Source organism: Ostrea edulis, chromosome 6 (assembly GCF_947568905.1).
Source record: "Ostrea edulis chromosome 6, xbOstEdul1.1, whole genome shotgun sequence".
Taxonomy (NCBI): domain Eukaryota; kingdom Metazoa; phylum Mollusca; class Bivalvia; order Ostreida; family Ostreidae; genus Ostrea; species Ostrea edulis.
In genome coordinates this window covers 30,959,865-30,977,321 of record NC_079169.1, presented here as the reverse complement: position 1 = coordinate 30,977,321, position 17,457 = coordinate 30,959,865, and the positions used below count along the sequence as shown (strand labels likewise).

At 36.7% G+C, this 17,457-nt stretch overlaps 2 protein-coding genes and 1 pseudogene across 2 annotated transcripts; all 3 read right to left on the bottom strand.

Annotated features, from left to right (window-relative positions):
• Nucleotides 1-350: 350 nt before the first annotated feature.
• Nucleotides 351-12,775, bottom strand: LOC125646650 (uncharacterized; annotated as a pseudogene).
• Nucleotides 11,915-16,504, bottom strand: LOC130047419 (uncharacterized). The gene is made up of 2 exons (XM_056142411.1): nucleotides 15,310-16,504; nucleotides 11,915-14,374 (listed from the first exon to the last, which is right to left on the bottom strand). The coding sequence occupies exon 1, from the start codon at nucleotides 16,404-16,406 to the stop codon at nucleotides 15,324-15,326; it is 1,083 nt and encodes a 360-aa protein (XP_055998386.1). The 5' UTR covers nucleotides 16,407-16,504; the 3' UTR covers nucleotides 11,915-14,374; nucleotides 15,310-15,323.
• On the bottom strand, nucleotides 16,475-17,317 carry LOC130047240 (uncharacterized). The gene has a single exon (XM_056141857.1). It carries the CDS (start codon nucleotides 17,315-17,317, stop codon nucleotides 16,475-16,477), a length of 843 nt encoding a protein of 280 aa, XP_055997832.1.
• Between the last annotated feature and the right edge of the window lie 140 nt (nucleotides 17,318-17,457).

Below are 17,457 nucleotides of genomic sequence, written 5' to 3'. Positions count from 1 at the left end.
GGGGGGGGGACCTTCTGCCATTTCCTCTTTCGGTTTGTGTGTGATGTAAAACATTCTTTTTTGTAGTGGTGAAAAAGGAGAATGTTTCTTATGTGTTACAAGTGCAATGTAATAAAACACTGCTAGTTTTTATGTTAATTTTTAATCAAGCCTGCTTCCTCTATATCAACAAAGCCATTATATTTTGTATTTACAGGCTGAAAACTCTGAATGCACAATAATTGATATAAAAAATTGGGAACTAGTTATTTTGCAACTACATATTTTTAAAAGACTTCCAAGAATTAGCAATCTACTAATTTAAGTGCACTGGTTGTATAAAGAAAAGAAAAAAGAACTGCAGTCCAATATGAAATGAAATAGACTTTGTTTATTCAAGTGAACACTTGAGATAAGTATACTATATAAATAAGAAACACTTTAAAACATGATAACTACGTACATTGTAAAACACTTGCGTACATTGTAAAACACTTGCGCGCGCACACACACACACACACTTACAGATCGTTGCCACATAATTTGTGCTTTTTTTTGCATTGAAACACTCGAGTATCACTTTGTTCAACTTTCCTCCAACTTGCACTCCTGCATACACAATAAAGCTTCTGTAAAATATTCATAACATGAAATGTAAATTATAAACTCATTACTGAACAACACAATCTCCTTTGATGGATTTTTATGGCACAAAGTATGCCTTCTTAAGTTTTTAAATAATTCGATAATATACAGGCAAGAATGATTTCTGATATATAAAAAAAATGGTAAAAGCTGTATGTATAGAATTGTGATTGTGAAAGGCACTGAATGAAGTGTTCAGTTGAACTTCCTGTTTTGTGTTCAATTATCACATGTTATATACTTCACAATGAATCGACCCTCAATGTACTCTACACATGCAACAAAATTTATGTCATTTGAAACAAGTGGCATTGACTTGCATTGGAGGGGGGGGGGGAGGGGGGGGTTTTGTCATGAAGATCTCGATTTCCTAGAAGGACGTTAAATTCCTGCCGATAATGACTGGATAGAAGAAGAAAATGTTGGGTTAAGATAGTGCTTGATTTGTTGGCTTTAGTTATTGTCCATTGAGTACCGATCTTATTTCCTTATTGCCTATATAAATAACAATTTCTCAAGACTCTATCATCAAATTAAACATACTCCAATTCAAAATGTTTTGTGCAAGGAAGATTTTTTTTTTTTGAGGACTCGACAACTGTGATGCAGATAGGTGTACGACTGTGCAAGCAGTACAAAATGGGGTACATGGTTCAGTAGGAAAAAGTAATCGCACAACAGATGAACACGATGAAAGATGAGCACCGGATTTCAAGTATATCGTTATAGTAAATACTTCTACACAAATGAAATACTTTCAATGGATCTAAGTAACCTGTCCTGTTAATTATTGGCTTTGCAGTTTTGAAGACATGCGTTCTGTCTTGCTGCAAAAGTAATATTACTTGGTTTGGAACCACAAATGTAGGAAGCCTGAGACAATCTATAAATGGTTTTAATAGGGTCACGGGTTTTTTCTCCTAGTAAGCTTCAATTCTTGAGTTTTGTCTGATGCAACAAACTGTTAAAAAATCACAACGAATATAATGCGAAAGACTTCATGAAAGTGACTAGAAATTTGACAAGTCATATCGTTCCGAAAATTGAATTTTCTTCAGCTCAAGCAACAAATGAAATATTTTACGTATTGCATTAGAGTCCCAGAATACAATAAACATGCATCACATTTCATTTCACCTTTCCTATCGGCAGGAAATCTGCAGGTAGATGTAAGTGAGTCATTGTAAATACCAAGTAGACATATCGGAGGTCTAGTTCCACGAAATCGACACGCTACCTGTTTATCAGGGTTAGACAAGTAGGTTCACCTGAATAAATTATGTACATTGCTTATCCACTAAACGTGAGGTATCGGAGGCAAGCATTTAGGTTGCTCTCCGTTGAAGAACACCGACATTTTGTGTTGCACAAAGCTTTTTTTTTTTTTTTTAAAAAAGGGGGGGGGGGGGGGTCACCACACATTCACTTGTATTGAGGTCCTTGGTAGTTTTGGTAGTCCTCTTCTGGCCCCGTATTAAGGTATATTTCTTCACTCGGGGCACCAAATGGTAGGTTTTCATAATTGCTTTCATTCGCAAATGTAGGATTAACTGCGCCTTGTTCGGTTTGGTGGACTGTCTCTTGGATGTCCATTGCTTGATATTCCTCCGTGGGCTGTTGCGTGTTGGGGTCCATAGCCATGTATTCCTCTTGCGGCGGATCGTTGTCAGTGTTGGACTGCTCTACACCTTCATATGTCTCCTGTGGGGGATCAGAGCCACATCTTCATAGGCTTCCATTGGCGCGTTTTCAATGGACGTCGGAGGATTGACGTCCTCATACTCTTCTGTAGGAGCTTCCGCCTGCGCAGCTTGTGGTTTTGTTTTTCGTTTGGATGCATGTCCTTGGTCTTTTTTAGATCTGAACCGTTTAGACAGCTTGTTGAATGCACTTTTCTTTTTTGTCTGGGACTGCTGTTTCTGCAAATTTGCGATCTCTTGGTTTTCATACACTTCCTGGGGTTCCTCTTCATCCACTTGCTTCTTGTTTCGTTTCTTCTGTAAAATACAATGCTCTAAACATACTGTCCTAGGATTGACAATAACAATCGAATTTATAGTTAATATGTGGTATCTGTCTTACCTTTTTTTCTGTTGGGTCCTTGGCGTAGCGGGCCTATCTTGTCCTGTTCTTGCTGTGCTCCTATGGCAATTTGTCGGTGATCTATTGTGGCAGTGTTCTCGTAAGCACCTTGGGTGTCTCGTAACGTGCTGCAATTCCTCAGCGCTGGGAAGCTGACCTCCAGGATGTTCATAATTCTTCTTTTTCTTAAAAATTTTCTCCTGAAATACCAAATACCACAATGATAGATATATACTGGATATGAATTCACCCTATTCCTTTGAAAAACTGGCTGTAAACGATTGTTTAGTATGTTGAATGGTTGGGACTATTTTACCTGCAGCAACTGGCTTACTGGTCGTTTGCGCCTGTCACCAATTCCACCACTTTCAGGGTCTTCAGGGCGTCTGCGACAACAACAGCAAACGACAACCACTAGAATGGTGATAAGTACCGCTACTCCACCAACAACACTGCCAATGATTATATAGATCTTGTCATCGTCAGTAGTGGCTTCGGGTACTGGTGTTTTTTCACAGATTGTCGCGTTACCAGTTACAATGGCCCTTGTACCTTCTGGACAGCAATCACCAGTGCTATTCATCCCATGTTTGCATTCTAAGCACTGTGTAACATTACCGTTCAGTGTGCAGTTCTCACACAGTTCGTCACATTTTTGACAAATCTGATCTTGGTCTTCATAAAATCCCTTCGGACATTCTAAAACACATATGGTGAAATATTGTTCGTCTTCCGCTTCCGGTGTTGTAATGGAATCGTCAGTCGTTGTTTCTATGGCTATAGTCGTGACGGTATCGGGGGTGGTAGCGGTGACTGTGCTGAAGGTAGGTGTGATTGTAGTTGAAAGCAGACACAGAGTAACGTCAAATGTGTTGAGGGTTTTGAAGTTTGAATTCACGGATGAACAGTTTCCAGGTGAGTCTGAACACAATAGGCAACACTCTGTAGAATTATTAGAACTATTATTGCAGCAAAGGTGTGGGTCTATTGCACTAGTGGTACCCTGGAAGACAGAAAGGAGAATTAACAACGATTAACTAACTCTTTGTTTATGTGTTAAATCTACTTACATATAATGCAAATAAGTATTATCATGTTCAAATGTCTCATGTATGAACATTGCTCATACTAATAGTGCATATTTTACTCTTGTTTTGTTTTTCTTTTTATCGTCATTGCACATTGAAATGTTAACAATCATGTATGCTGTATGCCCGAGAGGGCCCTAATTTGGAAATAAATCATATTCTATTCTACTCCTATATCTTTTGGTACAATGTTTTGCGTCACAATCAAGTTTTTTTTACTCGTGTAGAGACGTCAACAGCTTATGGAGACGTCACCAGATTAAGGAGAAGGGCCACAAATTTTGACCTACACATGGCGCATAAGGCTGTTGCATGTATCGGGATTCTGTGTTGTACCAACTCTATTTTTAAGGTCATATCAGGAAGATCCATGACTTTCGCTTTCTGGGTCGCACGGTTACAAAACGAGCGCTTTTACCAACACGTCACCGCCACTGATACCCTGTAGTGTTATATTCCAGATGGCTTTGAATTCGATAAAGTCATGTGGCATCTCTGAGAAATACAGAGACTGACTTCACAAAGTTTGACTTTTACAAAAGTGAAAGTGACTGGAGCAGTCGGAGTTCAAACGTGACCAAAATTCAAACAATTCTTTCACCCCTGTTTCACGCCCAGTCAACAAATTAGGATTATGTGTTCTAGTGATCCTGAAGATGTGTCAATATTACTGGGTACTTCTGTTAATATTACTGGGTACTTCTGTTTAATATTACTGGGTACTTCTGTTAGTGTTCGGTTGTTAATATTACTGGGTACTTCTGTTAGTGTTCGGTTGTTAATATTACTGGGTACTTCTGTTAGTGTTCGGTTGTTAATATTACTGGGTACTTCTGTTTAACATTACTGGGTACTTCTGTTAGTGCACGGAATTTTTTTTGACCTCATACAGAGATGACAAGCAATTACCCTGTATATAAAGGAACCCACAGTTTAAAATTGTCTCGTGCTTTAAAAACCTGCCTATTCCCCCTAACTGTGCAACAAGAAGTAATTATACAACATCAACAGAATCGGTATAAACCACAGAATCAGCTCTGATGCGAAAAACGATCCGGAATAGCCAACAGAACTAAGATACTACAACACAAACAACCAAAATAAAGACTTGAGGGGTGGGGGGGGGGGGGGGGTAAGCAGGAAGATATAGAATAAAATTATATATCTGTGAATACTAACGCGCTTGATGAAATATGCTGGCGTAAAGCGACAACAGTGCATGCCCTTGCCCTCATGTATTTTCAAAAATGATTTTTTTATCTTGGATATACTTTCAAAATCTGAAAGACACTTAAAGAAAGAAATATTTGATTCCATACAATAATAGTAAAATTGATTACAAGCTGCTGTGTCATAAATTACCTATGTTATTGCAATGTTCAAATCATTTATATCCTTTGTGTAACTGTATTTATATATTCTAAAGTTTGTATGACCTTGTACCTTCTACGGAGAGGATTTATGTTATATAGGCAGTGTCCGCTGTCCAATCCTATTGTGAATTTTCATAATAAAATACTGTTTAAATTAAAGAAAGAAATAAACAATCGCAACCCCCCCCCCCCCCAAAAAAAAACCCTTAACCAGACAATTATTATCTACATTTTCCCACAGGTGCTTGGTTCTTAACATATGAATAAACATCTAAGCTTATACATATGGAAGTTGATTATTTACACATACACGAAAATGTGAAGATAAGAAACAGTGATCAATTTTATAACTTCTATAAGGAGTTGGGCAAACATAGACCCCTGGATATCAGGTGCCTAGGAGGAGTAAGCATCCCCTGTCGACCGGTCACACCCGCCGTGAGGTTAGATGTGTATTCATATGTTAAAAAGGGACTGATTCACGATTTCCCCCAAATTTGTTTTTCACTTCTAATGATCAAAATTTATTGTCAAATATGTATTAAAGATTTCACATAAAAATTAAGGTTATACATTATCACAGAAGGTCATTTTAGATAGTTTATCATTTGTTTTGTAAACAAGGATTGCGGTATGTTATTGTTTGCATCTTTCACATTTCAAGCATTCTTTGGGTAAAATGTATCATCTAAAAGTTAAAATTTGTGAGTATGCAAAATTAAGATGCTTTATATTACAAAATTAACATTTCACTGGTTTGTTTGTATACATGAAAAGACTCGAGTCTTTGTTTACATAACACAGATTAGCGGCTAAAATATTGCTTTTATTCTTGCGTTCAGAAGGTCAAAATTTTGGCTGTCAACATTAAATCAGTTATATTTTTAATGTTTTACATCAAAAATGAAAAATATTCTTTCAAAAATCGTGAACCAGTCCCTTAAGACGCAGGCACCTGTGCATTTTCCATGGGTAACACAGGCTCGTCACAGTTGAACGCTCTTTTAAAATACTTGTGATGTTTCGGTCATCATTCATTCGGTCACGCTGCGTGTATGAGGATATGCAAACATCGTGAAATACGAGATTTACTGCGAGAAAGTAAATACAAAATGAAACCAAACCTGTTTTAATGGAGATTGAATTTCAATATACACTGAAACAAAATTATTCAAAAAATTCTCTTGCAATCATTTCTAATAAATATTGATGAAAGAAACTAGATCTGAAATTCACACTTGTAATTCTCTTGAAATTTTAATGATTATGAAGTTACTGGTGTATTTTTTCAATAACAAATTACTTGTGTAATTTCTAATAATAAATCAATGATGTATTTTCTAATAACAAATCATTGGTGTGTCCATTTCACAGAAAAACTTGTTTGTCGTGTGACGGTACACTGGAAATCTATGAAGTCACTAAATTCACACTCGGTTGGAAATAAACTGACATATCTATCGAGATAACTTTGTTGATTTTTTTTTATGAGAGACACGAAAGAATTCTTATCACAGAGCACGTTATATATTGACTTTTATATACATATGATGTGACCAGAGGAATGCATAAATATCGATAAGGTTTTCAATCTCTCGTCTGTGTACATTTTGGGGGAATTTAAATAGACGGACTTTGACATTGAAGTAATCTGGCTAGCGGCAAAAAATGAGGAAGACTTTTTGTCGCCATTCCATTGGTAGAATATATATATAAACAGGTTTATGTACAGGTGAAGTAAATGTCAAGGGGGGGGGGGGGGGGTAACAACTTACTGAGTAGCACTTTCAACTCTTGAAAGTCGATATGTTAGACCATTGGTAATTATTTATTTAGAATTCCGCCCACGTAAAATGTAAAAAAAAAAAAAAAAAAAAAATTCTTTTAAAAATATTTGAACCCACGTGTTCGGTATTTCCACTTTCCTGGAAAAGGCTGCAGATATGAAAAACTTCTTACCCTCCACAGTACAAACTTATATGGATGATGCATTCATACAGTCACACAGCCTCTATAACGATTCGGATGTTGCATCTGACCTATATTTTGTGCACTAGTGGTTTATTGTTTGTTTTATTTACAAAGCAGTCATTATTCAGAATTTGCGTTATTGTTCTTTTTTTTTTTTTTTTTTTTACATGCTTGTAAACAATGGTATTCGGATCACCAAGGTTAGTGGTCCATTGAACATGAAAATCTGATGAAATTTTGCAAAATATATCTTTATTTTCTTCATATATTACGATTTACAAACTCGGGGACAAAAGGGGGGTGTCTGTGTGCATATCAATGAATCAGAGGGCACTGAATTTGACGCAATTGTACTTAAAATTCAACATTTAGCTGATTCCGATATATGACAACGTGTTGTCATATTTTATTTAAGGCAATTTTTCACATTTGGATATATATATATATATATATATATATCAACATCATTAAATGTCTATGATAAATGTACAATGATATGGAATAAGATAGGTCTAATGTAACCAAAGTGATGACAAAACTATCTCTTTTTCCATCAGTAATTGTGATATATTTATATGGAGCACCAAAGCATAAACTGAATAATTGAAGGTATCTTTGATCATTTGAATATATTATCAATTCATTTGATGCGTGCAATAATTCGGTTAAAGACCTCTTCAAATATATGGTTATTTATATTTATATTTTCAATTCTTAATCATTGCTTGTATTGTATTGATTAAATTATTGATAGCATTAATTATTCGGTTTATTTGATGAGCGCAATACTTGAATTGCTGCTCTCATGAAATGAATTCATGATATCAACAATTGAATTGTTGCTCTCTTTAAAAGAATTGATACGCGCATCAATTCCTTATACCATATCGTTGTAAATGGTTAGAGATATCTTAAATTGAATCAAAGAGATCTTCAAATAATTTTTATCGAGCTGTAAATTAATTTTTGCGAGCAATTATTTCCACCCCATTGACATTAATTGAGCGCTATATTAAAGATAATTTTTTTCTATAAACATTATCAACGTCTTAATCTATTTTGACACACATGAAAGTTAATCTTTGTATCCTAGTATACAGTTTATGATTAACAAGGACATTGTTGGGATCCAAGTTGAAATTATCGGGACGGAGAACTACAAGTGCAGTTTTTGGATGGAATTTAACACGAGGCTAGCGCTTATCTAGACTTTTAAAAAATCTTCACACTTTTTCTTTATCAGTTTACGCTTAATCCCTGGAATCGATCTTAGACGTTCATATTTAGTCTGTGATAAAGAAATCACAAATAAAAAGCACTATAAATTTTTACAAAAAATCCACCGCAAAATATAGTCCCTATCAAATAAATATATTGTATGTAGCGGAAGATTTTTTAAGTTCTGAATTTGACATTGTGCAGTGTGGAGTGAAGAATTTGTTTATGATGTTATAAATTCTGATAAACACAAATATATTTCGTAAAACCTGCACAGGGTGCTAGACAAACGTCAAGATGTAACGGCAAATTAACAACTCAACTATATGACAAACAGGATGCCTTCAGTTTCTCCATCGTCAACTTCCCATATTTATGTACCGATATTCCATTATCACCTGCATATGGTGTTTATATCTCTCAACGGATTCGATACGCAAGAGCTTGTTCTGAGTATGATCAGTATTTAAATCGAAGCAGGCTACTGACAAACAAGTTGATGTTAAAGGGTTGTCAACAGTCTCGTTTAAAGTCAGCATTTCGCAATTTCTATCATATGGTCGTTATAACGATCTAGTTTGCTAATACAACCTGTCATTGGGTCAAATGCTGTCTTTCATGTTTCATAAGATCATTACTTTCCAAATGAATCCTCTCGGTGGTTAAAGTTTTTATTTTTTAAGAGCCCCTGAATGGTTCAGGCGTGGCCGGATGGCGTATCTATATGCAGGTACACGTGGTACGGTACTGTACCTCTATATGACCAAGTTAATCAAAATTTTAGAAATTTTTGTAGTAAAATTGAAATGATTAATGCCTAACAGAATAAATTTTATCAACCCACTGATAAGCTTACCTCTTCACTCGAGTGACTGAACACGGAGTTTCAATCTGACAATTTTATCTTGCCCCGGGAGCTCTGTTTCTGGTTAATCACAATACAAAAATGTATTAGCATTTCAAAACTCTTCCCGAACAATCACCAGGGATATTTGAAACATTAATATAATGGCTTTTTGTTGTTGTTTTTAATGTTTTAAGTACCTGAATACTTTTTCACTCATGTTGATTCTCTTTTTAAAACAAAGGAACGTTCTCGATTAAGCCAACCATATATGATATAAGCTAAGCTTTTCTCCTCCACTAAAGTTTGAGAAAGATTCGAAGATAGTCATATACACGAAGCAACGTCAGCAGAGTTGGCATCCTCATGTAACGCGTGACAGTGTGAAACGTTGTAGGTCATACCTTCATCATACGTGAAATTCATTCAAATTTATGTGTATACCTCGTGTTATTATATGAATGATCATGAACTAGATTACGTCCCCTTTCTCCCTCGGACTGATATTAATTAATTAGTAATTAGGACAGTGGCGGATCAAGAGGGGGTACGGGGATCGTAAACCCCCTCCCCCGTGATTTTTAAAGGCCCATTTGGGTCCGAATTTCGGCCCTTTCCCCTCCTAAAAATTGTCAATTTTTTCCCAATTTAGCTTGATAATATAATGTTTGATATCATTTTAAAACTTATTTACGATAAAATTGATTTTTCCCAATTTAACTGAAATGTTGACATTTTCCCCCAATTTGAAAGCCACAGGACCCTTGTAAAAATGTAGAAAAATCACTGCCCCCCCCCCCCCCTTCGTCAGAAAATTTGGCAAAAACGGTAAACATAACGCATTTTGAGAGTGGAACCCCCCCCCCCACCCCCCTGAAAACCAAAATTAATGGTAGAACCCCCCTTTAAAAAATTCCTGGATCCGCCCCTGTAGGTAATGTGCTCCTGTTGTATTTTTCTGAGTGGGAGGGTAAATACGAAAGATAAATACACAGATAAATGATTAAATAAGACATGACAACTACTTTTGTATTTTATCCTGGTCAGTAACCAAAATGAACATAAATAAATGAAAAGTGAAGAAATGGAAATAAAACAGATATTGTTATGTGATTATTATAGGTTTTTTATTTTGATTTCTTAAAAAGAATTGAATGATTATAAAATACATGCTTAATTGGAGGGAAGGGGGGGGGGATTGGTGAAATACAATTCGAATCTCTTCGTGTGTATGTGTACCGACCCATGAAGGGCCTTGTCTTTAAGTACCTATAATCTTTATATTCGCATTGGCTGGCTCCGTACTACTTTCATTGCATGTGTCATCTGCAACTTTCGAGCCATATTTAGCTCCTACAGATCACTGGTTAGTTAATTAAGCTGAAACGGAAGCTCTAATTTAGTCATCTCACTATTAATTGGTACACTCTCATCATCTGCGCAGGGAGTTTTTAGAAAGTGGTTGTGAAATAAACAACGTAAAATCCACGCGTCATCTGTCTTCCCGGAATATCATTCACTATAGATCATCTGATGCGGGGCAATCCAGCCAACGTAAAGGACAAGTAGTCGTTATAGGATTGGAAAGGAAGTACACAAATGGACTGTACTAAGCCCCATCTGTGTGTCATCAGTTATAGGGGGGGGGGTGTGTGACGAAATTTGATGTTGAGGTGTGTGATATCAGATATCATTTTATTTTTACGGGTAAGAATATAAACAAAAAATTCCTGTCTCGTGAATGAAATTAATCCAGTACCCCCCCCCCCCCCCCCCCCCACACACTGAACGTTTAATGATAACGAAAATACCGGTCATTCTGATTTTATCACGGTGTAATATTGAAGTTAAGACGGGGTGCTTCCTTGTTTTTATGCCACCATCCTCCACACTGAGAGCAACTTATTCAGACATTGATTTCGTATACAAATGTCAATGGTATGTATTATGTGATTCAACTCAAATCTTTTTATATTCATGCATGTGGGTAGGATTTCATGTAGATTTAAATGGTCACAGTCGTGTCACAATGCCTTTATCGAGAAATAAAAGAAAATCAAACAGTAACGGGTTTATCGCTGACTAGACATTGGGGAGAGTCGTATGATATCAAATGAAAAGAAAAGGAGGAACTTTACATCCTATCCCGTTACACACAGAGGCATATGTTACATGTAAGTAGACTCTCAAAAAGAGCGCGTAAGCGTCAGGCGTGTTCAGGGTCACCAACACTTGAAATAATGTGCCTAATATGATATCATATAATGGAAAGATGTGTGTGTGTGTGTGTGTGTGTGTGTGTGTGTGTGTGTGTGTGTGTGTGTGTTTGTGTGTGTGTGTGTGTGTGTGTGTGGTATTTGTACTCGGATTACTTCAAGGACTTATACGTAGCCAGCAAAGTAATAGAAATATATTGAAATATACGAGCAGTTAAAATGCATACATCAGAAAAAATAATTTTCGTTAACACACACTCGCCATGTAAACTGATCCCTGTTTAAATGATGTGCATCTCGTGAATATAAATTATCCAAAATTGAGGATAGAGAGCAATTATGTACTAACGTAATCTACACGGCCACCCACTCTCTCCCGCATATCCCTAATCATAGAATATAGAATAAGTTGGTGACGGCTCAACACAGCGGGTCCGCAGGGCATCTATCGTTTTAACGACGGCCGCTTAATTTACCTGCCCCCTCTATCTTTCTCTCTCTTCACACATCCTAATTCAGTCTTATAAAATTACATTAAATAAAAAGATAAGATAAGATTAAGATAAAAAAAAGATACATTATTTCACTGTCTCTCAGTCCTATTCGTGTCCCAGAAATCGGAATACACCTCAGTGACTTTTCCGGATCATGTTCTTTTAATCTATCTCAGTGTATACATTCCTGATTCACGTATAAATTATGTGCATGACTTACCACTATCTCAAAATCGACATTAAAAAATGCACATTTCAATGATAAGATATCGGTATATAAGTATAAAAATCAATATCATTTTAAGAATAATAACGGGAATAGCTCAGTATTAATGCCTTACCTGTGTAAAGATCACAACCATTACGATCACAAAGTTGATATAAGTCCCCATTGTTGCACGTGTTTTGTGCGTTATATTGTGTTTCAGTATCGTCCCCTTCCTCCACAGTATCTCTAGGTTATCTTCTCTATAATAATCACATCAGAACAAGTACCTGTATTTTTGTTAAGTTTCATAACCAGGAAGTAGAAATACGACACTCTTGACTAAAAGATTATTTTTGTTTGTGAGGCCAATCCACGGGGACTTTGTATATATGGGTCCATTTAAATGTCACGTATGCTATCAAGATCAAGTTTTTCTACTTCTTATATATTTTTCATTTAAGTGGAGCACAAACAGACATAGTTGTTTTACTAGGTATCTTGTGTTGTTCAATACCAAATAGATATCACGTAATTCAATATTAAATTAATATCACAATAATTCAACACCAAATGAATATCGCAATAATTCTATACCGAATCAATAAAATCAACATCACATAAAATCAATATCACAATAATTCAATATCAAATCAATATCGCAACAACAACAACAAAAAACAAACAAAAAACAACAACAACAAAAATGATTTCATTTTCTTAAAAGACAACCCTTATATAGGATGAAATCATTTGAAGAACAATTAATTATAAAGGCACAACAAGGGACGTTTTCCTCACAGGGGTGATTTTCGTACAAAACTAGGGGTGTCCTAATGGAACCAATACCCCCCCCCCCTACCCCTGCGTATCCAATGCGAGGTATATTACAAATATTGCTGCATAAGTCTTAGTACAATAATTTCATTAGATAGTGAGTCTTACGGTTCAAACAGATAAGAGACCCACGAGCCTTATTGATCACCTGAGTATTATTTGATAGTACCATTAGCCCGCCTAAGGACCGCGACATCTAAAAGTATCATTTTCTGCAATATTCAGCAGCAGTAACATAAAACAAGATGTGTTCTTTAAAATACATAAATGCTCCCGAAAGTGCTTATATTGATGAAAGACTTTACTTGTATAATAGATGTTATATAAACACTATATGACTATCTTGGAACTGCATAAAGAGTTAGAATCCTGGGGTTGTGAAATTCACAATTTTGGTACATCCATTTCTGCATTTCGGATTCTCCTTAATATGCATCAAGTTGTTATAATAGTATCATCAGAATTAAAGTAGTCTTTCAAATGATTGACATTTAGGCACTATGACTATTTTGTCCTTATCCTGGTACTAAAGTGTGGTAAAGGGCTACGTTCTCCTTCAAAATATTTATTTATTTAGATTCAAGTCAGTATCAATAGCATTAAAGAAGATGCTATTCAAATGCTTTTCCCAAAAATACCACATACCAAGTTTGGTCTCTAACTCATGGATCAAGAATTGTTTTTCAATTTTGGTCGAAACCTTCCTCCTCTACTTAACTATACATTTGGTTTTTCTTACAGATGTATGGTCATAGAGAAAATATTTGAAAATCGGTCAATCTATGGCAGTTTTCGCCCCGCCCTTAAGGCCCCATGGGTGCAGAAGTTCTGAAAATCATAAGTTATATCCCCCTTATTCAAAATACGCTACATACCAAATTTTAAAAGAATTGGAAGGTGGTTTTCAAGAAGAGGTTAAAAATGTTTAATTGTTAATACACACATTTAATCACTATGATTATTTTGGCCCCACTGAGGTACCAAAATCCCCAACCTTGGGATATTGAAATTAACAGGTTTGGTAAAGGGATACCTGCTCCTTCTAAATATTTATTTAGTTTCAATTTAGCATCAATATAGCATTAAAGAAAACCCTTTTCAAATGTTTTACACATAAACACGTGCACTACACGCCGGCCCCGCCCACCCTGGAATCAGAACCTCTACCCAGGGATCCATGACTAGTTCACGTTACAAATTCGATATTATTCGACATCGTGTTTACATCGTCTTGGACTCTATATTGAACAACAGTGAGTAGGGTTAAGGTGTCTCAGGTGAGATATGGCCAATGGACCTCTTATTAGGTTACCTGAGTAAACTCATGTGACCTATTGCAATTGGTTGTCGTCCGTCATTGTGCGTTAACAATTGAACATTTTTATCTTCTTCTTGATAACTACCATTCCAATTCTTTTCAACCTAAAATGATATAAATTACACAAATCAAACCCATATATTATAACTATAAAACACATATTGAAGATAATTCTTCTTGACGGCCGGATTTTCGAGCGTACGGAGAAGAATGTTATCTACGTGCACAGGGTTGCGTTCAAGATCGTAGCGGCTAGCCTAGCTGTTAGGCTAGATATCTACGTATATTGAACGCACTGTATGAATTAACGCTTGTTATCTCTACGTAGGGCTAGCCTAGCATATCGTTCAAGATCGTAGCGCTACCGAGCCCTACGTAGCCGCTACGATCTTGAACGCAGCCCAGGCACTCGACGTTTTAAATATCTATAAAAAAAATTGTCTTCCTGTATTGCTGTAAACATAATATTATCTCTCGCTCTGCAACGAAACCATTTAATAACTAAAGTAAATCTGTTTAGTTTTGTTTCACTTTGTCGAAAGTGATGAAAAAAATTATGAATAGTTTTATGCTGTCTGGTGCAAACAGCTAGCAAACCAACAACAACACAAATACATGTGTGCTAACATGTACTTTATTGTGTATGTATGAAGTGGTAAACGGATAATGGTCTAAATCGAACGATGGCGAAGGATAGAATATGCTGCTCGAATTGCAAAGGAGTGTTTGAAGTAAAAACTTTAAAACAGGAAGTACTCAAAAAGAAAGTGAAAGTTTACAATACATAATTCATACGTCATTTATAAGTAGGTTGTGCGTGCAATAAGTTGTAGCAACACACTCCCCGTCTGGTATGAAAATATCACTAAACTGGCATAGAAAAAAAAACAACCTCAAACATAATAAAAATGTTACACTGTTTAGATTTTAAATATCAAAGCATTCACACTTCTGCGGAATTATTCACAGTTCCAGAATCACTCAGAATGACAAAGAAGCACAATTTCAGAAATTGGGCGCACATATATGCGTGACTTACCATCCTTGATAATTTTAACTTCTACGAACCAGACCATCTTTTCCTGGGAACACCCGTTCGACAAGTCCTGTTGGCCAATAATTACGATGACAGTCACTGTCTTTTAACAAAACTAAATCCCCAACACGAATATTTTCTTGCATAGTTTTCCATTTGCGTCGTACTTGTAGTGATTGAAGGTATTCACGCCTCCATCGAGACCCAAATCGCTCGGCCAAGGTTTGAACACATTTCCATTGAGAGGTGTACACGTCATGTAAACTACGATTCTCGAAATCTTCAACTGAATGGTTAACTTTTTGAGTCAGTAGAGCGCTTGGCGATAATATACATGGCGAATCAGGGTCTGTGGAGACGGGGACCAATGGACGTGCATTTATGATGGCTGTGGCTTCAGCCATAAAGGTGCACAATACTTCATGCGTGAGTTTGGCATGTTTGACCTCAAACAAAATAGAGTCCAATATTCGACGGGTAACACCTATGAGGCGTTCCCAAGCACATCCCATGTGCGATGAGAGGGGTGTGTTGAACCTCCACACTGTTTCTTGTTTTTGAAGGAATGCTCTCAAAGATGAATCTTCAACATAAATGGAGTTGATCCCGAGTTCTCTTGTTCCACCAACAAAGTTAGTCCCCCTGTCTGAAAAGAATTCTTTCACATGTCCCCTGATTGAGATGAAACGACGCAAGGCATTAATGAAGGATGAGGTACTCATTTCTTCAATAACCTCTATGTGGATTCCAAGACAGGATAAACACGTAAACAAAACAGCCCACCTTTTGGAATTTGTAGAGCCACCACGAGTTCGTCTTGTCACGATATCCCACGGTCCAAAACAGTCGACTCCCACATATGTGAAAGGCGGACAAGATGTCAGTCTTTCCTCCGGTAAATCTGCCATCTTTTGGGACACAAAGGCTCCATGTAATCTACGACATTTCACACAGGAAGAAATTAAGGAGTATACAAGTCGCTTACAGGTGGTAATCCAATAACCTTGATGGCGTACCAATTCATGAAAATGAAGTACGATAAGTTTTGCTATGTGGTGTTTGCCGAGAACAAGAACTGGATTTTTCTCACCGAGTAACATTTTCGAGCTATTCTTCAACCTTCCTCCAACACGTAGTATTCCACTTGTATCAAGAAAAGCATTCAGTCTTAGTATTTTGCTGTCTCTCGGAATGGGTTTTCGATCTCTTTCCGGTAGGTTTCCTGCTGAACTTGGCTGATGACAAACATTTCGGTGTCTTTGAATAGATCTACGTATGTTTTCTGTCCGTTCCTCTTTAGCCGATTTAATATGGAGAGTTTCAGAACTAAAACGGCCTTCACAAATGTTTCCCATTTGTCAAATCTCACAAAACGAGGCTCCAATGAATTAATAGAAAGTTTTGTTTTCATAGAAACTACTTCCTGACGAATTTCAGTATCACATTCTGGAGAAATAAGAGGAAATGTCTCTGCCATAGTCTCATCAGATACATGTTTCAGCCATTCAGGACCAGATATCCAACGATTCACCAGTGAGTCTAATGCGTTAGAGTGCCTAGTTGCAGCATCTGCTGGATTGCGGTATGTAGAGACATAGGACGACTGTGATGGAGATGAGATTCTGTTGATCTTTTCCACCCTGTTGCTGACATACATGAAGAATCTCCGGGTAGTGTTCGAGATATATCCTAGAACTACTTTGCTATCCATGTAGTAATGAAAACGGTCCAAAGATATACTCAGGTAAGTTGATATAGCTTCTCCTACTTCACTGGCTAACACTGCTCCACATAATTCCAATCTGGGAATAGTATGACCTTTGAGGGGTGCAAGCTTGGACTTGCCCATGAGGAATCCTGTAGTTGAATCTCCAGATTCACAGATCACTCTAAGGTATGCTACAGCAGCTATTGCCTGCTCGGAGGCATCAGAAAATACATGAACATCAACATGATGTGCAGTAGAAACTGAGGTAGGTACGATCATACGTGGAACATGGTAACCGTTCATAGACTGTAATGCATCTAACCAAGATCTCCATTTATTGATGTTGTCGTTAGATAGTGGTTAATCCCAATCATTTCCAGATGGTACAAGTTCACGCTGGGGTATTTTACCACTGATTGTCACAAGAGAAACGAATCCCAAGC

What these genes read in the sequence shown, in the direction of transcription:
- LOC130047419 (XM_056142411.1), bottom strand. Translation starts at nt 16,406, where the DNA reads ATGTTACTCGGTGAGAAAAATCCAGTTCTTGTTCTCGGCAAACACCAC.
- LOC130047240 (XM_056141857.1), bottom strand. Translation starts at nt 17,317, where the DNA reads ATGAACGGTTACCATGTTCCACGTATGATCGTACCTACCTCAGTTTCT.